The 27,249-nt window shown below is 39.9% G+C and overlaps 1 protein-coding gene across 4 annotated transcripts in view; it reads left to right on the forward strand.

Moving 5' to 3' along the window:
• Positions 1–316: 316 nt before the first annotated feature.
• The window catches only part of clip2 (CAP-Gly domain containing linker protein 2), a 40,957-nt gene continuing 14,024 nt past the window's right edge, over positions 317–27,249 (forward strand). Inside the window, exons 1-10 of one of the 4 annotated variants that reach the window (XM_062959160.1) lie at positions 317–643; positions 5,126–5,361; positions 14,382–14,926; positions 15,028–15,152; positions 16,110–16,323; positions 16,699–16,896; positions 17,790–17,893; positions 18,618–18,678; positions 20,138–20,242; positions 26,272–27,216. In XM_062959160.1, the coding sequence (XP_062815230.1) occupies positions 5,244–5,361; positions 14,382–14,926; positions 15,028–15,152; positions 16,110–16,323; positions 16,699–16,896; positions 17,790–17,893; positions 18,618–18,678; positions 20,138–20,242; positions 26,272–27,216 (2,415 nt within the window). In that variant the 5' untranslated portion in view covers positions 317–643; positions 5,126–5,243. The remainder of the gene's footprint in view (positions 644–5,125; positions 5,362–14,381; positions 14,927–15,027; positions 15,153–16,109; positions 16,324–16,698; positions 16,897–17,789; positions 17,894–18,617; positions 18,679–20,137; positions 20,243–26,271; positions 27,217–27,249) is intronic. The other 3 variants (XM_062959161.1, XM_062959162.1, XM_062959163.1) reach the window with 3 other exon arrangements.

Here is a 27,249-nt window from a genome sequence, read left to right on the forward strand (position 1 = left end):
GTTGGATAAGCGAGGGTTGGATAAGTGAGACTCTACTGTAGATCTATTTTTTCCATAATTCTGTGCAGGATAAGTCTCTCCAGAGCTTTATAAAGATGGCACAGCAAGGAGATGGATCATTACAGTCTCTGTCTATAATATTAGTCCATTATACAAGGCCTTGCCTTAGTGGAGCCAGGCGTTGATATTTCTCCCGCCCGCCCGCCTGCTTTTCAGCCCGAGAAACAATGAATCGAGCTAAGAAGAAAAAAAACCCAAAGCCAACCCATCTCTGCTAAGCCCCGCCCCCTTTCCCCTTCCCATCCTCTTTTGTTTCCCGGCGAGGGGCGAAGGGCCCGGAGGAGGGAAGAGCCTCCAGGAACGGCGGGCGGTGGTGCCGCAGGGGGGAACAGCCCTGGCGTTTTTTCGTTTTGTGTCGCGCCCGCCCGCAGCGCCTTCCGAGCATCCTCCTCTTTCTCCTCCCTGGTCCTCAGGGAGTGGCCGGCCCGCCTCCCGCTGATTGACAGCTGCTCCCGCTCGCGCTCTTCTCCATCCATTATTTTGGGAAGGGCGGGTTCCCGGCGCGGCCTAGCCGCTTCTCCCGAAGAAACGCAGGCCGGGGCCTCGATTTTTTTCTCCCGCCCGGCGAGGGCGGGGACCGGAGGTAAGTCGAGGAGGGGGGGATCATGGAGGAAGGGAACATGGATCAGCAACAAAGGCCGGGCACAAAGGCTGCTTGGGGAGCTGTGCTATCTGGTAGACATAGGTGGATATAGGTGAATAGATGGATGGATGCAGATATATATGCATATGTCTAATGGCAGTGTCAATACATTCAAGCATATTGTCGCCTCAGTTTTATTGCTATAACCTTCTTAAAAGGGGACAGCGCCCTTTTCAATTATATTCTGTGTGTGTATATATATATTTATATATATATAATAGTTATATATTATATTTATAATACTAAATATATGTAATATTGTTAGATATTATATTTATAATACTATATGTATTATTTATTATTTTGTTATATTATTGTATATTACATTTACTGCAATATGTACTGTATTATAATATATATTATATTTATAATACTAAATCTATGTAATATTGTTAGATATTATATTTGTAATACTATATATATTATTTATTATTTTGTTATATTGTATATTATATTTACTGCAATATGTACTGTATTATAATATATATTATATTTATAATACTAAATCTATGTAATATTGTTAGATATTATATTTATAATACTATATGTATTATTTATTATTTTGTTATATTATTGTATATTATATTTATAATGCTAAATCTATGTAATATTGTCAGCTATTATATTTATACTATATATATATTATTTATTATTTTGTTATATTATTGTATATTATATTTACTGCAATATGTACTATAATATATAATAGTTCTGTATTATATTTATAATACTAAATCTATGGAATATTGTTAGATACTATATTTGTAATACTATATATATTATTTATTATTTTGTTATATTATTGTATATTATATTTACTGCAATATGTACTATATTATAATATATATTATAATACTAAATCTATGTAATATTGTTAGATATTATATTTATAATACTATATATATTATTTATTGTATATTATATTTACTGCAATATGTACTATATTATAATATTGTTATATCTATAATAAAATTTGATAGTAATATAATATATAATAATATTTTAATACATTTTATCATATGTATTATACACTATATATTATAATGTTATTATATATTATGTTTATAATAAATGCAATAGTAATATAACAATACAATAAAATACAATAATAGTTAATAAATTATATATTATATTTATAATACAATATATATAACAACAACAACAAAAATTTATTATGGTACAAAGACCCTTATTGCATCGGATATATATACAGTAGAGTATATATATACAGTAGAGTCTCACTTATCCAACATAAACGGGCTAGCAGAACGTTGGATAAGTGAAAATGATGGATAATAAGGAGAGATTAAGGAAAAGCCTATTTAACATCAAATTACATTATGATTGTACAAATTATGCACAAAAACATCATGTTTTACAACAAATTGACAGAAAAGCAGTTCAATAGACGGTAATGTTATGTAGTAATTACTGTATCTATGAATTTAGCACCAAAACATTGCATAGATACAGTAATTACTACATAACATTACCGTCTATTGAACTGCTTTTCTGTCAATTTGTTGGAGGTTGGATAAGCGAGACTCTACTCTGTGTGTGTGTGTGTGTGTGTGTGTATATATATAAATGTTGTTATATATTATATTTATAATAGAATATAATAGTATTTTTTCATGTCAGGAATGACTTCTGGTGTGAGAGAATTGACTGTCTGCAAGGATGTGTTGTTATTCTATATTATAAATGATACAATATAAACTAGTAATATATTATACTAGTAATACAAACTAGTAATATAACAATATAATATATTTTAATACAATATTATGTATTATATTATAATACAATAATTATGTTGTATTTATTAAAATATTTTCAATGTGTTATATATTATATTATATTAATAGTAATATACAGATCCAAGATAAATGGGCCGGCAGAATGTTGGATAAGCAAATATGTTGGATAATAAGGAGAGATTAAGGAAAAGCCTATTAAACATGAAATTGGTTATGATTTTACAAATTAAGCACCAAAACATCATGTTATACAACAAATTTGACAGAAAAAGTAGTTCAATACGCAGTAATGCTACGTAGTAATTACTGTATTTAGGAATTTAGCACCAAATATCATGATATATTGAAAACATTGACTACAAAAATGGCTTGGATAATCCAGAACGTTGGATAAGCGAGTGTTGGATAAGTCAGACTCTACTGTAATAATATAATATTTTTAATACCATAATATCATATATATAATAGGCGGAGCTGGACTCTGAAGCTTCTGTAGAGTTTGTTTATTATTGCCAGGAAGGAATATATATCTGTGCAATCCTGTTTTATGATATTTTAAAACTGTGTTACATTCGTTTTGTTTTTATTTGTCTTCATTTGCAGTATCTCATTCCTTGATTTGTCTCTCTTTGCTCTTCACTGCTGTATCTCAGTATCAATGTCCAGAGTTTGTGGTTTGGTGTAGTATTAGTGAGGCCTGTTTTCAATGCTGATTCTCATGCAATGACATTTATCTGGCATCTTCCAGTCCCCATGGACGCTGGTTAATTGAGAGCCTACTGTCTAGTACTGCAAAGATTTCTTGAAGAGTGGAATATATAGCCGCTGGTAGATCAGATCACCTTTGCATGCCACCCTAAAGGAAGGAAGGAAAAAGGTTAGCCATCGGCATGGAGAGTGTCGATTGCGCCATTTCTTCAGTCCTTGAGCAAAGCGGGAATAATAGGGATGTGTCCCACGCTCATGAGCTCAGAAGCCGAGCATCTGGAAGCGCTGTAAAAGCAGCAAAGATGGGAAGTAATAATTAAAGCGTGAGTCAAAGAAAGATTCCAGCGCAGGCCAGGATGGCTGGCAGAGGCAGGCCCTGGCAGCAACAGACAAGAATGCTAGGATCGCTCAAAGTCAACATGGGTTTCTCAAAAACAAGTCCTGGCAGATGAACCTTCAGTAGAGTTACAAGCTTGGTAGATGCAGAAAATGCTGTGGCTGTGGCCTGTCATGACTTCAGCAAGGCCTTTGACAAGGTCCCCATGATCTTGCAAACAAACTAGCAAAACGTGGGTTGGACAATACTACTCATACTACTCTTTACGATTCTTCTTAATCCTGGAAAGAAGTGACTAGTGGAGTGCCATAAAGGTGGGTTTGGTCCTGGGCCCAGTTCTGTTGAACATCTTTATTAATGGGTTGCTGTGAGTTTTCCAGGCTGTATGAATAATAATAATAATAATAATAATAATAATAATAATAATAAGAAGAAGAAGAAGTTTATTTGGCAGGCATCCTCAGAGGTTGTGAGGTTTGTTGGAAACTAGGCAAGTGAGGTTTATATATTTGTGGAAGGTCCAGGGTGGGAGAAAGAACTCTTGTCTGTTTGAGGCAAGTGTGAATGTCACAATTGGCCACCTTGATTAGTATTGAATGGCCTTGTAGCTTCAAAGCCTGGCTGCTTCCTGCCTGGGAGAATCCTTTGTTGGAAGGTGTTAGCTAGCCTGGAATGTTTCCTGTCTAGAATTCCCCAGTTTTTTAAATGTTGTTCTTTATTTATTATCCTGATTCTAGAGGGTTTTTAAAAATACTGTTAGCCAGATTTTGTTCATTTTCATGGTTTCCTCCTTTCTGTTGAAATTGTCCACATGCTCATGGATTTCAGTGACCTCTGTGTAGTCTGACATGATGCTTTTTAGAGTGGTCCAGCATTTCTGTGTTCTCAAAAAATACGCTTTGTCCAGGTTGGTTTATCAAATGCTTTGCTACGGATGTTGAAGCCCCATTATATAGTAAAGGTAAAGGTTTTCCCCTGACATTAAGTCTAGTCATGTCTGACTCTGGGGGTTGGTGCTCATCTCCATTTCTAAGCTGAAAAGCTGGCATTGTCCGTAAACACCTCCAAGATCATGTGGCCGGCATGACTGCATGGAGCGCCGTTACCTTCCCGCCGGAGCGGTACCTATTGATCTACTCACATTGGCATGTTTTTGAACTGCTAGGTTGACAGAAGCTGGAGCTAACAGCAGGCGCTCACTCCACTCCTGGGGTTTGAACCTGGGACCTTTCGGTCTGCAAGTTCAGCAGCTCAGTGCTTTAACACACTTCGCCACCAGGGCTCCTTACAATGGCGTAATAAAACTGTCCTTTATATCAAGCTGCATTAATGTCTCAGAGCACCCTAAGTGCACCCTACATGTCACCTAAGTGTTCACTTTCTCCTTGTTTGTTGATGCTGCTTCTGAAAATGGCCTCCCCCCAAGTTTGCATTAATCACACTAATAAAAATAATAATTTTGTGTGATTGATGTGACCTTGGCTCAGACTTTTAAATGGGCATTATGATAATATCAATAATAATCATGGTTATTATTATTATTGTCATTATAAAACCAGACAGGTAAATTCTCTGATGAGATATAAAGGCCTTCTCTGTTTTCTCTTATTTTTCTAGGTCTCGGGATTTAGATGAAGGGTTCCATCCCGTTGATGCCTGAGGCTGTGGCCCTGCATCATCTCCTGGAGGACAGAAGGCAGCCCACGGTGTAAGCCACGGCAACGGAGGGGCCAACATGCTGAAGCCGAGCGGCCTCAAGATTCCCGGAAGGGCTGGGAAACACTCCAGTCCCGCAGGACGTCCAGGAGGGACAACCGGTGTTGCAGCCACAACTGCCGCAGCCACAAAGGAAGGTAAGCAGTCTCTTTAGGTTATTATCGGGATGAAACTTGTGGGGATTTCACTATAAATCACTTTAGTAAATATTCCTGTATGTCCATTAAATAAACTAGGGGCGGCCTCTTAGACTCCACTATTACAGCCACAACTTGGCAGACAGTTGAGGACTCTGCTTGGCACCCTGAACTATTTAAAAAATGGAGCTTTTAAAAAAAACATATGAGTTGATCCCTTTGTTCATTTGTAAAACAAGATTAGTTTTCATTCCTGACTTACGGTGATCCGAAGGAAACGTATCACAGAGTTTTCTTGGCAAGAGTTGTTCAGAGGTGGTTGGCCCTTGCCTCCTTCTGAGGCCGAGAGAGTGTGACTTGCCCAACCTCACCTGGATAGCACTGTGTAATTGTGCAGCCCTTCCTTTGAAAGTAGTTGCTCTGCTCCAGAAACTTTGTTTTTGTAGCTACCACAAACTATGTTGAATTGGTTGAGGCTCAATGAAATACTCTATATGCTTGAAGATAAGCCAAGTTTTTCAGTCCTTTTTTTTTTTTGAGCTGAAAAAGCCTTCCTCGGCTTATAATGGGGTCAAGGTCAAGGCCGGGCAACAGAACCTGGAGGCCATTGCTTGCAATATATGATATATTTATCTCTTACCCTCCCTTATCAGTGTGTTTTCCAAAGCCTCCCTCGCTCTTAACCAAGGGAATGTTTTGAAAAGGGAAAGAAGCCCTTGCGAGTCAGGAAGAAGAAAAATATATATCCATTAATCTTATAAAAGCATTTTCCCCTGAAATATTTGTTTAACTCTCCTACAGATATATAGGCATTAACCCCCTGCATGCATTTGCTATCCCTATGTACTTATATATCTGTATCTATCTATATACATTAATTTTATATATGAATTTCCCCCTCATATGTTTGCAAATCCTATATACTCTTTGCAAATCCTATATACATATAGATCTATGTACCTGTATATCTGTATCCATATATATATACATTATTTAACCTACTGATGCCTCAATTAATGTAATTTTATTGGTATCTATTTTTATTTTGAAATTTACCAGTAGCTGCTTCATTTCCCACCCTTGGCTTATACTCGGGTCAATAAGTTATCCCAGTTTTTTGTTGTAAAATTAGGTGCCTCAGCTTATATTCGGGTCGGCTATACTCGAGTATATACAGTATTCATTGGAAAACTAGAGCAAAATGTGCTGCAGGATGTCCTGCAAAACTTTTTTTTTCAATTTAATAAAAAAATATCCCATGTTTTATGATAGCACCAATTAGGAAATGACATTTATAACTCAGGAACAAAAATCGTGTTATGCGTTGTTACCAGTTTTACATTTTCTATCGAACAGAAGTACGTATGAAAATATATGGTCAAAAATTGTGTTTCTGTTTTGTTTCTGTTCTGGAAGACAGGATTTTTTTGAAAACCTCCTCCCTTTTGTCCTCCGCTCTCTCTGCTCAGTTTGAAACAGCACAAAACACTTGGTACAATGGAAGTGGTTGATCCCCAGGGCGTGAAATGCATCGTGCACAATTGGCTCTTTTTTTGGCTTTTAACATACAGTGGCTCTTTACAGTTTCGGTCAAATTTTTGAAACAAAACTGCAGCTTTTTATTGACTGCTGACGCTCAGTGTCAGTGGACACCGACCAGCTGCTGACTCCACTCTGGTCTCTTTTGCTTGTGTTCTGCAAGCCTTTAAAAAAAGTCTATCGCCATTTAATCATGAGAGAAATCTAAGTATCTTCCAGAAACAATGCAAAACCAGTTTATTCACTTACATCTTCGGTTTCTGTCTCATTCTCTTTCATTGTCTGTCTCCTCTTCTTGCTTCTTCTTTAAACAGATACTAATTTCAAAACACTTGCAAACAGGGTTTGAGATATACTCAGTTATCTTGCAGTGGATTTCTGTTCGTCCAAAGCCAGGTCTGGTTTGTTCTGTAAGGACAGGATATACCTATACAATTAATAACAGTGAAAATATATACTGTATATACTTGAGTATAAGCCTAGTTTTTCAGCCCTTTCTTAAGACTGAAGAAGCCCCCCTCGGCTTATACTCGGGTGAGGGTCCTGGTTGGCTTATATTTGGGTCAGCTTATACTCGAGAATATATGGTACATTTATTACTTTCTCTATTATTATTGGTATTATTACATTTATTTTGTTCTATTATTATTTTTCTCTATTATTATTATTATTATTACATTTATTATTTCACTCTGATCTTATTATTATTATATATATTATTTTACATTATTTATTACTACATGTATTATTTTCTTGTATTTATTATTATTATTATTATTACATGTATTATTTTACTCTATTATTATTAAAAGGATACATACAATCCTTTTGGACAATCTTATCTTAAATTAGAGCTTTATGTAAATATTCAAAAACATTTAACCTACTGATGCCTCAATTAATGTAATTTTATTGGTATCTATTTTTATTTCTGAAATTTACCACTCTCAGCTTATGCTGGAGTCAATGTTTTCCCAGTTTTTTTGTGGTAAAATTAGGTGCCTCGGCTTATATTCGAGTATATACAGTATGTAGGTGTGTGGCTGGGGTATCCACTTCCGCAAATAGCTATAGTTCCCACTATTATTTGTTTGTTTATTGACTATATTTCTACCCTGCTCTTCTCACCCCAAAGAGGATTTGGAGCAGCTTACAGTTTGGCCTCATCAGTGCCACGTTGTAAATACACAGTGTATAAATATAATACAAATCAAAGCACCTTTAACATAAAATACAACACAGAAATCACACAAAGCACAATAACATCCAAAAATAAGAGTCTTTGCAGTTCAATCTTGAGGTCCTGATAGCGGCTGAATTTTTCCTGTTGTTTTTCGTCAATGCAACTGTCACCTGGGATGGCAACATCAATGATCCAAACCTTTTTCTTTTCCACAACTGTGATGTCTGGTGTGTTGTATTCCAGAACTTTGTCAGTCTGGATTCGGAAGTCCCACAGTATCTTTGCGTGCTCATTTTCCAATACTTTTGCAGGTTTGTGATCCCACCAGTTCTTTGCTGCTGGGAGGTGGTACTTGAGGCATAAGTTCCAATGAATCCTTTGGGCCACATAGTTGTGCCTCTGTTTGTAGTCTGTCTGTGCGATTTTCTTACAGCAGCTGAGGTTTCAATGGTTTCGTCGGTTTCCTTGCACAGTCTGCATTTTGGGTCATCAGCTGATTTTTCGATCTTGGCCTGAATGGCCTTTGTCCTGATGGCTTGTACCTGGGCTGCAAGGATCAGGCCTTCTGTCTCCTTCTTCAGGGTCCCATTCGTGAGCCAGAGCCAGGTCTTCTCCTTGTCAGCTTTTCCTTCAATTTTGTCAAAGAACTTTCCATGCAATGTTTTGTTGTGCCAGCTGTCAGCTCTAGTTTATAGTGTGGTTTTCTTGTACTGGTTTTTTGTCTGCTGTTCTTTGAGGAGTTCCTGATTTTTGACTTCAATCAAAGCAGGTTCTTCACTTTGCTTTACATATTCTGCCAGGGCATGTTCTTCTTTGACTGCTTGTTTGACTTGTAAGAGTCCTCTGCCCCCTGATCTTCTAGGCAGATATAGCCGGTCAACATCACTGCGAGGGTGCAGGGAATGATGAATGGTCATGAGTTTTCTTGTTTTTCTGTCCAAATTGTCCAGTTCTGCCTGTGTCCAATTTATAATGCCAGCAGTATATCTTATTATTGTTGTTGTTATTATTATTATTATTATTATTATTATTATTATGAGTTGTAGTTAATCCACAACCTTATGCATTTTGTACAATTAAAAACTTGACTTTTTCAAATAACATGGGCAACGCCGAGTACCTAACCTAGTATTTTTAAAAAGGTCAGTATCCTCAAGGGTAAAAACACACCCTTGAATCCATACCATAGTATTTCCAGCTCGAAAGAGGGAATTTCTGCTGTTGCTACTGGAGATGCCAGAGACTGAAGTGAGAATCTTTTAAATCAAAGGAGATAAATGGTGGCCAAGGACCCATTCCCCTTCCTAGCCTTCTCCTCTCTCCCATGCAAGCCCATTTTCCATTGCACTTCTTCCCAAAATAGTGCCAGGAAATGAAAGAAGATCTCTTCCCGTTGTTGTTTTATGAAGGGAATGCACAGGAAACAGACATATTTGGGCCATGCGGAGGTCTGGGATGTTTGTGGGAATGGGGCACGGTTGTTTTCTATATTTGCTCAAAGGTAGCAGAGGAAATGCAGGTTGATGACAGGAAAGGTGAAGTGGCGGTCCTTCTGCGACTTCACTGCATCTGTCTGCTTTCTCCCTGTGTTTTAAATGAATTAAGACCAGCACCGGAGCAAAACAAAACTGTGGACCCAGAGCCAAACGGTGCATCAAATCTCATTCTGCCTCAAGGAAGCTTTTTGGCAAGGAGAGAAAGTAGTGTGCCCCCCCCCCCCGCTTTATGTTTTTAAAAATACATTAACATTGTAGAGGAAAGGAACATGCCCAAAGCAAGACATGGGGCTAAAGGGGGGGGGGGGGAGTCCATCAACAAAAGCCCAGCTGCTGTCCCTGAAGAATAAAACGGCCACGTTGGAGGATCCTTCCCACCCATTAATCTTCTGCAGGCCTCACTGTTTTGATAGATCTATTCAGGCCAGACAGCGGGTGCCTCATCTTTAGAGAAGTCACACTTTCCCTGGTTGTGGGTGAACTACAACTCCCAGAAAGGAAGGTCAGTTCCTCCCAAAAAACCCCAGTAATCCAATTTGGGCATATCAGGTCTGTGTGCCAAGTTTGGTCCAGATCCATCGGTGTTTGGGTTCACAGTGCTTTCTGGAATGTAAGTGAACTACAACTTCCACAAATCAAGGTGAATTTCCCCCAAAGACTTCCAGTATTTTTTTCTTGTAATGAGGGCTCTGTGTGCCAAGTTTGGTCCAATTCCATCTTTGGTGGAGTTCAGAGTGCTCTTAGATTGCAGGTGAACTAACTTCCCAGTACCTACAACTCCTATAAATCATGGATTCTCCCCAAACTTCTCTAGTACCCTGTTTCCCCGAAAATAAGACAGTGTCTTATATTAATTTTTGCTCCCAAAGATGTGCTAGGCCTTATTTTCAGGGGATGTCTTTTTTTTCCACAAAGAAGAATTCACATTTATGGTTGAATTTTTAAAAAATGAAAATTTGTTATCTACTGTACAGTAGTTGTCATCACAAACTAGCATAACCAAACTGTGAATCCTTTCAAGAATTTCTATATTATATTTTATTGTCATACTGTTTTTAATTACTGTTTTAAATTTCTGTTCGTATGTAAATTTATGTTGTTGTTGGGCTTGTCCCTGTGTAAGCTGCCCTGAGTCCTTTCTGAGAGATGGAGGTGGGATACAAGAATAAAGTTATTATTATATTATTATTATTTCTTGTTACTACCTTTATTTCCATGAACAACAATATATGGTATGTACATTTACCAATCCTGAGTGCTTCCAAACAAAAACTTTACTAGGTCTTACTTTTGGAGGAGGCCTTATATTTAGCAATTCAGCAAAACCTCTACTAGGTCTTATTTTCTGGGATATCTTATTTTCAGGGAAACAGGGTATGTTCAGTTGTTGATCAATTCCTCTGTTTGTTGTGTGTCATAGAAAGTAATAGGAAAGGGTTATGGGAGAGGCTGGGGGGGCGTCATGCAAATTCCACACCAATGGAGAGAGGAAGAAACACTGGGATGTCTGAGGTGGAGGGAAAACAGAAAATCTAGGATGAAAATGTCCCGTTTGAAAACCTTCGCTTGGGTGGTGGGCAGTATTGTTGTGGCTCAGCCTCTGTCTGATTCTGATGACGATTCTGGGATGCAGTTTCAAGATGATGGGATTCAGGTTCAGGATGAGTTTCAAGATGATTCTGATGGGAATTATGGGATTTGGGTTCAGGGTGTTCCTGCTGTGGAAAATGAAGAGCAGGGAGGCTTCCCCATGGGAAGAAATGTTGTTGTTAATGAGGATGGTTCTCAGGTGCAAGAAGCAGAAAGGGAGAGCAGCTCCCAGCCTCAGCCTGATAACACTAAAGAAGCCTGTGGCTTTGACGATGGGGCTGCATCTCTCGATGGAGCTAGTTTTCTGGAATTTTGTGGGTTGCGCAGAAGTCTTAGAATAGCAAATAAGAGGTAGGTCAAAGGACAAAGAAATGCCTTCATGTTATGCTGTTAAAGCAGTCAGCTGAGAGGGAAATCTTTGTCAAAGCAATTTCCTCGCTTGAATCAAGAACTCAGACTGCTTTCCTGTGTTATCTTATGGCTTGGATGTAACCTCGTTTCTGGGACTTTGGTGTCTATTGAAAGGACTCTGCTTTATGTCTGTTGTTCTCATGGATTTGTTTCTTACAGCCTTGTTTTGCAACTATCTTTTGGAACTATACTTTTGCCTTTTATGAACTGCTTTTTCCCTATCTATATATATAAAAGGATAAAGTTGCGGGCGCAGTGACTATAACAACAAAACTAAACATCCCAGAAATACAAAACTTGGCAACACAATGCAAAAGCCTTGCCTCCCGGTTACAACAACACAACCACACCACAAAACCACAATCCGGACCCACAAAACTCACAACAACACATCATGACTTTAACAACACAACTAAACGCCCCAGAAATACAAAATTTGACAAAACAACGCAAAAGCCTTGCCTCCTGGTTGTAACAACACAATCACACCACAAAACCACAATCCAGACCCACAAAATTCACAACAATGCATCATGACTATAACAACACAATTAAACGCCCTAGAAATACGAAACTTGGCAAAACAATGCAAAAGCCTTGCCTCCCGGTTGTAACAACACAATCACACCACAAAACACAATCCGGACCCACAAAACTCACAACAATGCATCGTGACTATAACACCACAACTAAACGCCCCAGAAATACGAAACTTGGCACACAACTAAACACCCCAGAAATACAAAACTTGACAACACAACGCAAAAGCCTTGCCTCCCGGTTGTAACAACACAACCACACCACAAAACACAATCCGGACCCACAAAACTCACAACAATGCATCGTGACTATAACACCACAACTAAATGCCCCAGAAATACGAAACTTGGCACACAACTAAACACCCCAGAAATACAAAACTTGACAACACAACGCAAAAGCCTTGCCTCCCGGTTGTAACAACACAACCACACCACAAAACCACAATCCGGACCCACAAAACTCACAAAAATGCATCGTGACTATAACAACACAACTAAATGCCCCAGAAATATGAAACTTGGCACACAACTAAATGCCCCAGAAATATAAAACTTGACAACACAACGCAAAAGCCTTTTCTCTCGGTTGTAACAACACAACCACACCACAAAACCACAATCCGGACCCACAAAATTCACAACCACGCATCGTGACTATAACACAACTAAATGCCCCAGAAATACAAAATTTGACAACACAACGCAAAAGCCTTGCCTCCCAGTTGTAAGAACACAACTAAAACACAAAACCACAATCCGGACCCACAAAACTCACAACAACGCATCATGACTATAACAACACAACTAAACGCCCCTGAAATACAAAACTTGGCAAAACAATGCAAAAGCCTTGCCTCCCAGTTGTAACAACACAACCACACCCCAAAACCACACTGGACCCACAACACTCACAACAACGCATCATGACTATAACAACACAACTAAACGCCCCAGAAATACAAAACTTGGCACACAACTAAACACCCCAGAAATACAAAACTTGGCAAAACAATGCAAAAGCCTTGCCTCCCAGTTGTAACAACACAACCACACCACAAAACCACAATCCGGACCCACAAAACTCACAACAACGCATTGTGACTATAACAAATACAAAATTTGACAACACAACTCATCCACCTCCCCAATCCCTACATTCACACTTGGCCTCCAAAAAAACAATTACAATAATAACAATGACAACAACAACAACAATAAAAATCAACACCATCACAGGCAAGAAACAGCCAGGCACTGAGGCTGAGAGGCCAGTCAGTGCTACACTGGGCCTCCAAAAAACAATACAGTAGCATCTAACTTATCCAACCTTCATGACCACAACAACAACAATAAACACCTACACAGGCAAAAAAAAAAAAAGACTACTGTACCACAATAAAAATATAAACCGCACTCAGCAGAATCAGACATTACAACTAACAACAAACCAAAGACAACAGGGATCTCAAGCAATTATCAATCAACACAAAAATTGAAGAAGGTAACAGACTTCAAATACTACTACTAATGTGAGTATAAAGAAGGTGGAGGTCACAGCATAAATACAACCTAATGTAGACTGACCAACACCACCAGACTAAGCCACAGCAACGCGTGGCCGGGCACAGCTAGTTTCCTAATAAACTACAAAAGACTACATTCTGTGTGCAGCCTGGTGTCTTTAGCAAGGTGAAGCTAACCTGAGGTGCGACAAGTATGGTGTTTGTGGAGGACATTGGCAGGGCTCTTGGACATGTTCACGGTGCTCTTTATAACCTTCAATGTCTTTGGAGGGAGGGCCATTGGTGTCTCCTGAGTAGTGGGAGCTATAGGTACTTGTGGAAGTAGGAGCTTGTCTGTGTAAGTAGACACCCTGGCCACACACACATATATTTATTTATTTTTTATTTATTTATTTAATTTATATACCGCTCTTCTCCCTCAGGGGGACCCAGAGCGGTCTTACATAATGGCAAGATTAATGCCACATATAATACAAAATATAGTAAAACAAACGATCGTAAAAACACACTTAAAAACCAATATCATACCCCATTTAAAACAGTAAAACACTGTGTGACCATTACAACAGGGCCAGTAGCATTGGGCCAAAAGTCAGAGCCAGTTGTATTATATTTTCACTTTTATGTATACACACACACACACACACATATCTGTATATATCTAATATGTAATATTCTCATTTTCTGGGTGGGAAAAGTCGTATTTTGTGTTCCTCACGTAATTTTCTCCCGACAGGATCACCGCAGCACAAACAGGGCTCTACGTCTTCTGCAGCCACCACCGAGAAGCCGCCGGGGTCCAAAGTTGCTGAAGTGGGAGATGACTTCCTGGGGGATTTTGTGGTGGGAGAACGCGTGTGGGTCAACGGAGTCAAGCCAGGTGTGATCCAGTATTTAGGGGAGACTCAGTTTGCCCCGGGACAGTGGGCAGGGGTTGTTCTGGACGACCCGGTTGGGAAGAACGATGGCTCGGTGGGCGGGGTGCGCTACTTCGAGTGCCAGCCGCTCCAGGGGATCTTCACCCGGCCTTCCAAGCTGACCCGCCAGCCCACGACGGAGGGCTCCGGCAGCGACGCTCATTCGGTGGAGTCCCTGACGGCCCAGAACCTGTCCCTGCACTCGGGCACCTCCACCCCTCCGCTGTCCACCCGCGTCATCCCCTTGCGGGAGAGCGTCCTCAACAGCACCATGAAGACCGGGAATGAGTCCGGGTCGAACCTGTCGGACAGTGGGTCTGTGAAGAAGGGCGACAAAGACTTCAGGCTCGGAGACCGCGTCCTCGTAAGTCTGGGCATCCCGTTGCCCATCTTTATGAGTTGTAGCTGGCAGCTGATTTTTTTGGTACTTGTCCTGAAAAAAGGCATTCTTTATTTTTGCAACAGGTTGGCGGAACAAAGACGGGCGTTGTGCGCTATGTGGGGGAGACAGATTTTGCCAAAGGGGAGTGGTGTGGGGTGGAGCTGGACGAACCCCTGGGCAAGAATGATGGCGCTGTGGCCGGAACCAGGTAGGAAACAACTCCTGGCTGTCACAGGTTTTGAGTTGGGAGAAAGGACTTTGGACCACAGAAATGCCACAAGAGCCATGTAGTGGCCGGTTATGTGAAAGTACCTAAAGATTCTTAGAGAGGCATAAAGAAATTAGCATTTTTATAATGCACAGTTTGCCTACTTCCATTGAGATCTAGCAGCTCTTAATCCCCACCCCAATCTATACACACACAAAAGTGCAGCGACTAGCATATTTCATTACATAATAGTTGTCACCATGTAATAGTCGCACCCCCATTTTTGGGGGTGGCAAAATACTGTACCATTAGAAGAAGGGTAATAGGATGAGGAAAAGACAGATTTGAATGTGGTAGAGTCTTCTTCTCTGGAGGATTTGAGGCTGAGGCTGGGTGGCTGTCTGTCAGGAGGGCTTTGATTATATTTATGGCAGGGGGTTGGACTAGATGGTCTCTGAGGGTGACATATAGTGGTATGTCGCCTCAGGCAAACCCCATTGTTTTGTGCTTAAATCCTAAAGCTAAGCAGTGATAAATAACATTATTATTATTATTATTATTATTATTATTATTATTTTATTATGACACAGCAAACAAGATAGATATGCTGGATTTCGTTTCACAAAACCACAAGTCGAACATTATTATAATAATAATTATTATTTTAGTATAACACAGCAAACAAGATAGATATGCTGGATTTCATATCACAAAATCACAAGTCCAAAACTTCCCAAGTGTCTAGGACTGTGTGATGTATTTTCGGATGATGCGAGCAGATCCCGGTAGGGCGGCCTTTTGCAGTTGGCAGATCGTGATTTTGTCAATGTCTATTATTATTATTATTATTATTATTATTATTATTATTATTATTATTATTATTATTATGGTGGTGGTGGTGGTGTTTTGTGCTAGAAAGGAGCTGAAACGTCATCTCTGTCTGTCTTTTGTCTCCAGGTATTTCCAGTGCCCGCCCAAGTTTGGCCTCTTTGCTCCTATCCACAAGGTGATCCGAATTGGCTTCCCTTCCACCAGTCCAGCCAAGGCCAAGAAGAGCAAGCGGATGGCCATGGGGGTCTCGGCCTTGACCCACAGCCCGAGCAGCTCCTCCATCAGCTCCGTCAGCTCTGTGGCCTCCTCTGTGGGTGGAAGGCCCAGCCGAAGCGGACTGGTAAGGAAGCTATCCCCAGAGCATGAGCAGAGCGTAATGAATGACTTCTGAGGATGTGCCGGAGAGGATATGGCTTCCTCTCCCTTTCCCTTGCGTTAGATGAAATAAGGAAGAAGGTATCAGCCCTAAACTGCTCTGAGACTATTATGTGAGGAAAACAAAAATATCAATTTTGCCACCACTCCCCCAAAAAAAGGTGTGTGGCTATTACATGGTGGCGACTATTATGTGATGAAATACGTGGTTTGAGAATTTGAACACAGCACAATCTTCCCAAGATTTAGGAGTTGCCTTGACTATCAGGAAGGCCTGTGATTTCCTATGGGAGGATAGAAATCTGTTGTTTCAGATTGTGTTGTTGTGTTATCTCCACAGCTGACAGAGACCTCCTCTCGCTACGCCCGGAAGATCTCCGGCACGACGGCATTGCAGGAGGCCCTCAAGGAGAAGCAGCAGCACATCGAACAGCTCCTGGCTGAGCGGGACCTGGAGAGAGCCGAGGTGGCCAAAGCCACCAGCCGCATCTGTGAGGTGGAGAAGGAGATTGCCATCTTGAAGGCCCAGCACGAGCAGGTGGGCAGCAGAGCCAAGAGAGCCTCCTTCATCTCCATCTTGCTCCATATTATGGGCAGTATTGTCTCTAACCTTTGAGCCATTACATCATCACCAGTCATGTGATGACATGTGAAATAAAGAATCTAACAAATAGGCAAGCAGTTAGTTCACCGTGATATATAAGCCGTAACATTGAATGATACGTACAGTAGAGTCTCACTTATCCAAGACTCGCTTATCCAAGGTTCTGGATTATCCAAGGCATTTTTGTAGTCAATGTTTTCAATATATCATGATATTTTGGTGCTAAATTCGTAAATACAGTATGGACAACATAACATTACAGTGCTCCCTCACTTATCACTGGGGTTAGGTTCCAGGACCACCCGCAATAAGTGAAAATCCACAAAGTAGGGATGCTATACTTATTTTATTATTTATACATTATTTTTAGTAGTTATACACTTTTTAAAGTCTTTATTAACCAATCGTGTGTTGATAAATCACCTCCTTCTGTTGCCACTTGTGTTCCTTTTTTCTCCCTTTGGCTTCTTCTTCCCTTCCTTAGGCTGTAAATTGTAATTTTTTATTATTTATAATAGTTTTTTAGAGTTTATTGAAAAACCGTGAAACAGCGAATCTGTGAAAAGTGAACCGCGAAGCAGTGAGGGAACACGACTGCGTATTGAACTACTTTTTCTGTCAAATTTGTTGTAAAACATGATGTTTTGGTGCTTAATTTGTAAAATCATAACCTAATTTGATGTTTAATAGGCTTCTCCTTAATCTTTCCTTATTATCCAACATATTCGCTTATCTAACATTCTGCCGGCCCGTTTATGTTGGATAAGTGAGACTCTATTGTATGTGCATATGTGACTTAGTCAAGACCTTGTTCGCTTTCTTCCTAGTATATCTCTGAAGCAGAAGGAAATTTGCAAAGAGCGCGGACAGTGCTGGAAGGAGCTCAGAAAGAAAAAGTGGAGATGCTCAATCAGTTAGAAGAAGAGAAAAGGTATTTATTTATTTATTGTGTCAGAAGCAAATTGAGAATACAGTTATGAATAAAAAATACAAACATAGTCAAAAACTTAGTGTTATTATTATTATTATTTTATAGTATGATACAGCAAATGATAGATATGCTGGATTTCGTTTCACAAAATCACAAGTCGAACACTTCCCAAGTGTCTAGGACTGTGTGATGTATTTTCGGATGATGCGTGCAGATCCCAGTAGGGTGGCCTTTTGCAGTTGGCAGATCGTAATTTTGTCAATATCTGTTGCAAGCACGCTCACTTGAGGCAGGCATCTTCTGTTTTTGCCATTTGCTTCTCTGACCCTGAAACTTATCAAAAAAGCTCCTGTTTTGTAGCAGATTTGCTATGTTTACAGTATGAGCCTGCAGAAAATGCTTCTGCTTTACTCCACAAAAAAGGAAAAGCCAGCCTGTTTAGCAAGCCTTGCAAATGCTGATTTATTATCAGCCAGTGTTTAGTGCTTATACCTATTTTATGTACCCGTGGTCTCTTTAAAAAATCCTTGGGCAGAAAGGAATTGTGAGTAAAAACAATATCTGATAATGGAAAGCTAAATGGGTGAAGGTCAGCAGAAGGAATCTCAATGGAAAGGAAAAAGAGTGAGAAAAGAAGAGGAAAAGACAGGGAAAGAAAGGGTACCAGGAAGATATTCAGATGGCCATCAGCCATAAATTAAACGTGGTCTGTTTTTCTCTGCAGAAAAGTAGAAGATTTGCAGTTCCGTGTCGAAGAGGAATCCATTACAAAGGGAGACTTGGAGGTAAATTTATATTTTTTGAAAAAATGTATGCCTTATTGGTGAATCATATACCTGTTGACATGGAACTAAGACTCCTTGAGCTTGATGTTTCCAGGTCAGATTGTAGAGTTAGCCTTGAATCCTTCTAAACAAAGGAAAGTCAGACTGAGAAGTATAAATTCTAGACATGACTACATGCAAGACATTGTCTGTTTATGAATTTTATTTAGAAAGTTTTCTTAATTGTTTAAATATTGATCCACCTCCTTTACTGTGTTAAATGCATGCAATTCTGTAGCTGGAACTCGATAGCACTCCTAAGGCAAAAACCTATTTAAATTCAGAATAAAGCTCTTACTATTTGAAAGGGTGGGGCATAGAGTTTCAAAGGATTGCAGCCAGATGTCTCTCCTGTTGTGCATTCATTCCTCACAACAGAAGGCCGGATGAGATACCACATTTCGTTCCCTTTTTATTGAAAAAAAGAGATGCGACCATTACATGATGAAAAATATACCTTTGATTCTCCCATTTAAATTCAGAATAAAGCTCTTACTATTTGAAAGGGTGGGACATAGTGTTTCAAAGGATTGCAGCCAGATGTCTCTCCTGTTGTGCATTCATTCCTCACAACAGAAGGCCGGATGAGATATCACATTTTGTTGCCACATTTCGTTCCCTTTTTATTGAAAAAAAAGGATGCGACCAGTACGTGATGAAAAATATACCTTTGATTCTCCAGTTTCTCTTTTTAAAAAATAATAAATTGGGTTGCTGTGATTTTTCCAGGCTGTATGGCCATGTTCCTGAAGCATTCTCTCCTGACATTTCAGGAACCTCACTTTACAAAGACACTAGAAGTTTGTTAAGAAAAATAATTACAATTAATTATGTTGCAGTAATGTGAACAGAGCCAACAAGGCCAGAGTACAATAGCAATTTCTGATCAGAGGTATATTAGCTAGCTATAGTTATCTTAGGAGCCTCCAGTGGCGCAGTGTGTTAAAGCGCTGAGCTGCTGAACCTGCAGACTGAAAGGTCCCAGGTTAGAATCCGGGGAGCGGAGTGAGCACCCGCTGTTAGCCCCAGCTTCTGCCAACATAGCAGTTCGAAAACATGCAAATGTGAGTAGATCAATAGGTACCGCCCTGGTGAGAAGGTAATGGTGCTCCATGCAGTCATGCTGGCCACATGACCTGGAGGTGTCTACGGACAACGCCGGCACTTTGGCTTAGAAATGGAGATGAGCATCATGACTAGACAACGTCAGGAGAAACCTTTACCTTTATAGTTATCTTGGGCAGAAAAGGATTGTGAGTGGAAACAAGCTCTGAGAATGGAAACCTGTGGTGTGGTAACAACACTGCAGCCTCCTCTGGTTCCTTCTCTTTTCTGTATCCCCCTGTGTTCTACTCTCTCCCATTTTTCTATTCTTTTCTCCTCCTTTCTGCTCCTTCTTTTCCTCCTGATGCGCGGCCAGACTCAGACGCAGCTGGAGCATGCCCGAATACGGGAGCTCGAGCAGAGCCTCCTGTTTGAGAAGACACAGGCCGAAAAGCTTCTCAAAGAGATGGAGGAGACGAGGGTAATCCCAGCCGCCCCCCAACTAACCTCCCTGTCTTTCACCCTACAACTGCTGCCCCCTTCCATCCTGCTCTGCTCCATTTCCAGCCAGCTGCCTGTGTTGGGTCAGATCGCTTGCCCGCTTGCATCTCTTTGACACCAACAGACCCTTGGCTTCTAAAATCTTGCTCTCTTTCCCGCACTGTCTCCTTCTGAGCTTCTTTCATTTTAACACTTTTACTTTGCAATTTCTTCTCTCTTTCTCTCTGCCTTCCTTGTAATCGTCTCTTCAGTCTGCGGAGCAATTTTCTCCTTTGGTTTCTGCTCCCCGGCTTCTCATGCAACATGACGCCATTTGAATGGGAGCAATAATTTCACCATCCACCATCTGCTATAACCAGTCTTTAATCCATCATGGCTAACACGGCTAACCCCATTGCATTGGGGATTGTCCTGCTTGGAACGAGAGGGGAAGAGGGGTTATTTTGAATCGCACATCAGGAATGGAAATAATAATAATAATTATAATAATAATAATAATAATAGTCAGGCCTGCACAGCATGGCAATTGTAAAGTCCCTTCAGGGAGAGAGGGCGGGTTATAAATGAAGTATTATTATTATTATTACTATTATTATTAGGGCCAGTATTAAACCAACTAAGCGCCAAGTTGTAGTGATGTGGGCGTAGTCATTTGGGGAGAACCAAGTGGGGCAAAGGGGCAAATTTGGCCCCAGAGTGGAAGATTCACCTCTTGTGTTGAAAAATTGCTTCCCAAAGATTGACACTCAGAGCCCAGTCTTGCAAGTGGAATTGCAATACTGACCTAGTCCAGATGTTCTACATATCTGCCATCAGGGCTAACGTCATAGAACATCTGCCAATCATTTGTGTCCAGGTCTGGGCACAAATTAAGTTGTTTATTAAGTTACAGTTAGGTTGTTTAGATTGTTTAATTTGCCTGCTCCTGACGTAAACTGATTGTTTAGTTTTCTTTTGCCATTGAATGGTGGCCATATTGTTGGAAACTGCCCTGAGTCCCTTCAGGGAGATAGGGTGGTCTATAACCCTAGATTATTATTATTATTATTATTATTATTATTATTATTATTATTATTATTATTATTGTCAATGTCTATTGTTTCCAAATGCCGGCTGAGATCTTTTGGCACGGCCAAAAATTATTATTATTATTATTATTATTTGAAACACAACATGATGACTCCACAGCATACATTCTGCTGGCTGTTGAATTTGACCACACGTCAGACACTTCCCAAGTGTCTAGGACTGTGTGATGTATCGGCGAATATTATTATTATTATTATTTTATTTATTGGGCTCAGAACAAAGCTAAACATGGCATGACAGGGCCTACTATGAGCAGGGACGTGATGGCTTTCTTCAAACTCCCCAAAAGCTGCAACATACGGAGATTTTATTTATTTCGTGTCAAATGCATTGCATAATAAATAAATTTAAAAAGTGATGAAATAAAGGAAATCATCAGCGCCCAATATCCCACAAACTATATGAGATTCTGGGCATTGACAAAGAAGTGTTTCCAAACTTAGGTGCAGCTCTCTGCTGGAAATTTATTAATTTATTTATTTATTTGCGACATTTATATCCTGCCCTTCTCACCCCGAAGGGGACTCAGGGTGGCTTACAAGTTATATATACATACAATATATTATATTATTAGTATAGCACAATATAAGCACTATATAAGCATTATATAATATTATATTGTACTATACGACTATTATTCATTTATTTATTTACTACATTTATATCCGGCTCTTCTCACCCCGGAGGGGACTCAAAGCGGCTTACAAATCAAATTTACATACAATATTATATTGTTAGCATAGCACAATATAAGCATTAAATTACTATATTGTACTATATCATTATATGGTAATATTATTAATATTATTAGAATATATTGCAATATTATTAGTAATATTACATGTAATATAAATATACAATTATATACATGTACAATGCTCTGGCTCTGAATTTCCTGCGAGGGCTTTAGGTTGGGTGGCCTCCGGTGCTTCTTCAGCTGACGCAGTGCCCAGTTTAGATGACCTCTGGACAGCCCACCTTGACCAGCCTGCCCAGTTCCTTCCATTTCCTCCCACCATGGTTTTGCAAGCCAAACATGCTGCTACCCCATCAGCCTAGCTGCTTCCAAGCCCATCAGTAAACATTAACCATGGCCAGCAGTTTGCTTTTTCATCGAGCACCCCTCCCTTATTTCTTTTCAATGTTTTGCTAATGTCGTCTTAACTGGTTCAAAAGGTGGGCATTTGTTATGGTGCGTTGGGAAAAGTCTGCTTCCTTTTAGCCTGTTCAAGGGGTCGGGTAGATGTGAAACAGCTGAGGAAGTAGCAAAGGGAAATAACTTGCGATCTGTTGCTCTCTTTGTGCTTTCAACAGATCCAGTTGCTCGAGGCCAAGAGGGGTATTTTTCTATACAGTAGAGCAGGGGTCCTCAAACTTTTAAAGCCGAGGGCCGGTCCACAATCCTTCAGACTGTTGAGGGGCCGGATTATCATTTGAAAAAAAAAAACGAACAAATTCCTATGCACACTGCACATATCTTATTTGTAGTGCAAAACAACAACAACAATGAAAAACAATACAATATTTAAAATTGAAAATATTTTTAACCAATATAAACCTATCAGGATTTCAATAGAAAGCGTGGGCCTGCTTCTGGCCAATGAGATAGTCAGGTTAATTAGGGTTGTTGTTGTTGTTGTTGTTGTGTGTCTTCAAGTCATTTCAGACTTTGGGCGAGCCTAAGTCCAACATTATTTATTAATTCATTTACTACATTTATTTACTACATTTATATCCCACCCTTCTCACCCCGAAGGGAACTCAGAGCAGCTGTATGGACATACAATATATTATATTATTAGCATAGCCCAATATTAGCATTATACTATATTGAACTATACCACTATACTGTAATATTGTATGTAATATATAACATATAATTAATATTATTATATCATATTATTGTTAGTATTGTATTGTATAAGATGATAATATTATCAATGTTATATGTATATACAATATATTATATTATTAGCATAGCCCAATATTAGCATTATACTATATTGAACTATACCACTATACTGTAATATTGTATGTAATATATAACATATAATTAATATTATTATATCATATTATTGTTAGTATTGTATTGTATAAGATGATAATATTATCAATGTTATATGTATATACAATATATTATATTATTAGCATAGCCCAATATTAGCATTATACTATATTGAACTATACCACTATACTGTAATATTGTATGTAATATATAACATATAATTAATATTATTATATCATATTATTGTTAGTATTGTATTGTATAAGATGATAATATTATCAATGTTATATGTATATACAATATATTATATTATTAGCATAGCCCAATATTAGCATTATACTATATTGAACTATACCACTATACTGTAATATTGTATGTAATATATAACATATAATTAATATTATTATATCATATTATTGTTAGTATTGTATTGTATAAGATGATAATATTATCAATGTTATATGTATATACAATATATTATATTATTAGCATAGCCCAATATTAGCATTATACTATATTGAACTATACCACTATACTGTAATGTTATATGTAATATATAACATATAATTAATATTATTATATCATATTATTGTTAGTATTGTATTGTATAAGATGATAATATTATCAATGTTATATGTATATACAATATATTATATTATTAGCATAGCACAATATTAGCATTATACTATATTGAACTATACCACTATACTGTAATGTTATATGTAATATATAACATATAATTAATATTATTATATCATATTATTGTTAGTATTGTATTGTATAAGATGATAATATTATCAATGTTATATGTATATACAATATATTATATTATTAGCATAGCACAATATTAGCATTATACTATATTGAACTATACCACTATACTGTAATGTTATATGTAATATATAACATATAATTAATATTATTATATCATATTATTGTTAGTATTGTATTGTATAAGATGATAATATTATCAATGTTATATGTATATACAATATATTATATTATTAGCATAGCACAATATTAGCATTATACTATATTGAACTATACCACTATACTGTAATATTGTATGTAATATATAACATATAATTAATATTATTATATTGTATTATTGTTAGTATTGTATTGTATAAGATGATAATATTCTTATCAATATTATATGCATATACAATATATTATATTATTAAAACTGATATAAAAATATTATATTATAAATGAGGGTGGGGGCCAGGTAAATTACCTTGGAGGGCCGCATCCGGCCCCCGGGCCTTAGTTTGGGGACCCCTGCAGTAGAGTCTCACTTATCCAAGCAGAAGCATGGATAAGCAAATATCTTGGATAATAAGGAGGGATTAAGGAAAAGCCTATTAAACATCCAATTAGATTATGATTGTACAAATTAAGCACCAAAACATCATGTTATACAACAAATTGGACAGAAAAAGTAGTTCAATACGCAGTAATGTTATGTTGTAATTACTGTATTTACAAATTTAGATATATTGAAAACATTGACTACAATGTTAGATAATCCAGAACCTTGGATAAGCGAGTCTTGGATAAGTGAGCCTCTACTGTACTTGAATCTAGAGCAGTGATTCCCAAAGTGGGCGCTACCGCCCCCTGGTTGGCGCTGCAGCGATCCAGGGGGGCGGTGATGGCCATGGGTGCATTTGGGGGCGGGGCCAGGGGAGGGGCGGGGCCTCTTCCCAAATCCCGGAGACAGGGCTGAGCCCATGAGGCGCCTATTAGGACACAGGGGGCGGAGCTAGAGGAGTGGGCGTGGCTTCTTCCCAAGAGAATCTATACCTCTCCTGAAGTGCTTGTTGGGACACAGAGGGCGGAGCTAGGGAAGTGGGCGGGGCCTTATTCCAAGAGCCCGAGACAGGGCTGAGCCTCTATACCTCTCCTGAGAGGCCTTTTAGGACTAAAGGGCGGGGCTGGGGTGGGGGCGGGGCCTCTTCCCAAGTGCGCAAGACAGGGCTGAGTCTCTGTATACCTCCCCTAAGGCGCTTGTTAGAATATGGGGGCGGGGTAGAGAGGTTCAGTTCCATCAGGCACCTGGGAAGAGGCCCCGCCCACTCCTCTAACCCCGCCTCCTGTGTCCAGGATAGGGATAGAAGCTCAGCCCTACCTCAGAGCTCGTAACCCCGCCATCCCAGTCCTGGCTGCCCATTTGTGGCCCCGCCCACCTCCCCCTCCCAGCGCTGCATCTTGGACTAGGGGAGAGGCTCAGCCCCGCCCTCTTGAGTAGGAGCCACGCCCACCCCTCTAAGCCACGCCCCCTTTTCATATTTTTTCTGGAAAGGGGGCGGCAGGACAAATAAGTTTGGGAACCACTGATCTAGGGGGACAATAACAGAGGAGTTTGTAGATCACCCACATCCGGAGAGTGCTGTGAACCCTACTGTTGATGGATCTGGACCAAAGTTGGCACACAGACCCATCACAGCCAACTTTAACTGCTGGTGTGGTATGGGGGACATTAAGAGATGATGATGAGAATTGTAGTTCATCTACTTCCTTATGCATTTCCTAATGCGGCCATTCACAAAATGTAGACTGTTAGGAATTGTGGGAATTGAAGTCCAAAATACCTGAAGGGCCTAGGTTTGCCCATGCTTGATTTAGATCGATAGATAGATAGATAGATAGATAGATAGATAGATAGATAGATAGGGAGAGAGATTTCTAAGAACAGCAATGTGTGAAGTCATAGCATCCAGATGTCATTAGATCCCAACTTCTACCAGTCCCAGCCTGCAGTTGGGTCAGTTACCAGGAAAGTTGGGATTGGTCATTGAGCAACATCTGGAGTGCCACAGGCTACCCATACCCTGAAAGAATTGCTAAATAAAGTATGGAGATGCATAAACTGACTTTGTGTCTATATACATTTGTGTGTGTGTGCATTTTAGCTGACCACTGTTGCCGAGAAGTCCAGAATCCTTCAGCTGGAGGAAGAGCTGTCCTTCACGCGGACGGAGGTGGAGGAGCTGAGGCAGTGCTTGAAGGCCTCTAGCCAAGCCGAGTCTCCGGACCAGAGCTTTGGCCTGCAATCGGAAGCCCTCCGCCTGCGGGATCAGCTGCTTTCGGCCAACAAGGAGCACCAGAAGGAGAGTGTCCAGCTGAAGGAGACGTACGAGAAGGCCTTGAAGAAGCACCAGCAGGAGGTGGAGCGCTTGAAAGCTCAAAACGAGAAATACGCCCAAGAAATTGCGGACCTCAAGCAAAAGGTTCAGCAGGCCACCAACGAGAACATGGGCTTGATGGACAACTGGAAGTCTAAGCTGGACACCTTGGCGTCCGACCATCAGAAGTCGCTTGAGGATCTCAAGGCCACCTTGAGCACCGGTCCCGATTCCCAGCACAAGGAGATCGTGGAGCTGAAAACCGTGGTGGAGAGCGTCAAGCTGGAGCACCAGCTGGAGCTGGAAAACCTGAAAGCCAAGCACGACATTGAGATGGCCGTCCACGTGAAGGAGAAGGAGAGCCTGAAGCTGAAGCTGCAGGAAGCCAAGGACGCGGAGGAAGAAAGCAACAACAACTGGAAGGCGCAGCTGGAAAACAAAGCCAAGCAGCACCTGCTCGAAACCCAGGAGCTGAAGGAGAAAAACCGTGACGCTGAGCTCCGTGTGCGCGAGGCAGAGAAGCTGCACAGCGACTACAGAGACCAGGCCCAAGCCATCGCTTTCTTGAAAGAGCAGATCTCTCTGGCGGAGAAGAAGAGGCTGGACTACGAGACGCTTCAGAAGACGGAGGCCCAGAGCAAGGAAGAGATCCAGCGGCTGCAGGAAAAGGTCCTGGTCTTGGAGAACAAGCTGCAGTCCACGGAGCCGCTCCTTCCTTCTCAACACGCCAATGTAAGTTTTTTAAACTACTGTATATACTCGAGT

This window comes from Anolis carolinensis, unplaced genomic scaffold, assembly GCF_035594765.1.
Source record: "Anolis carolinensis isolate JA03-04 unplaced genomic scaffold, rAnoCar3.1.pri scaffold_7, whole genome shotgun sequence".
Lineage (NCBI taxonomy): Eukaryota > Metazoa > Chordata > Lepidosauria > Squamata > Dactyloidae > Anolis > Anolis carolinensis.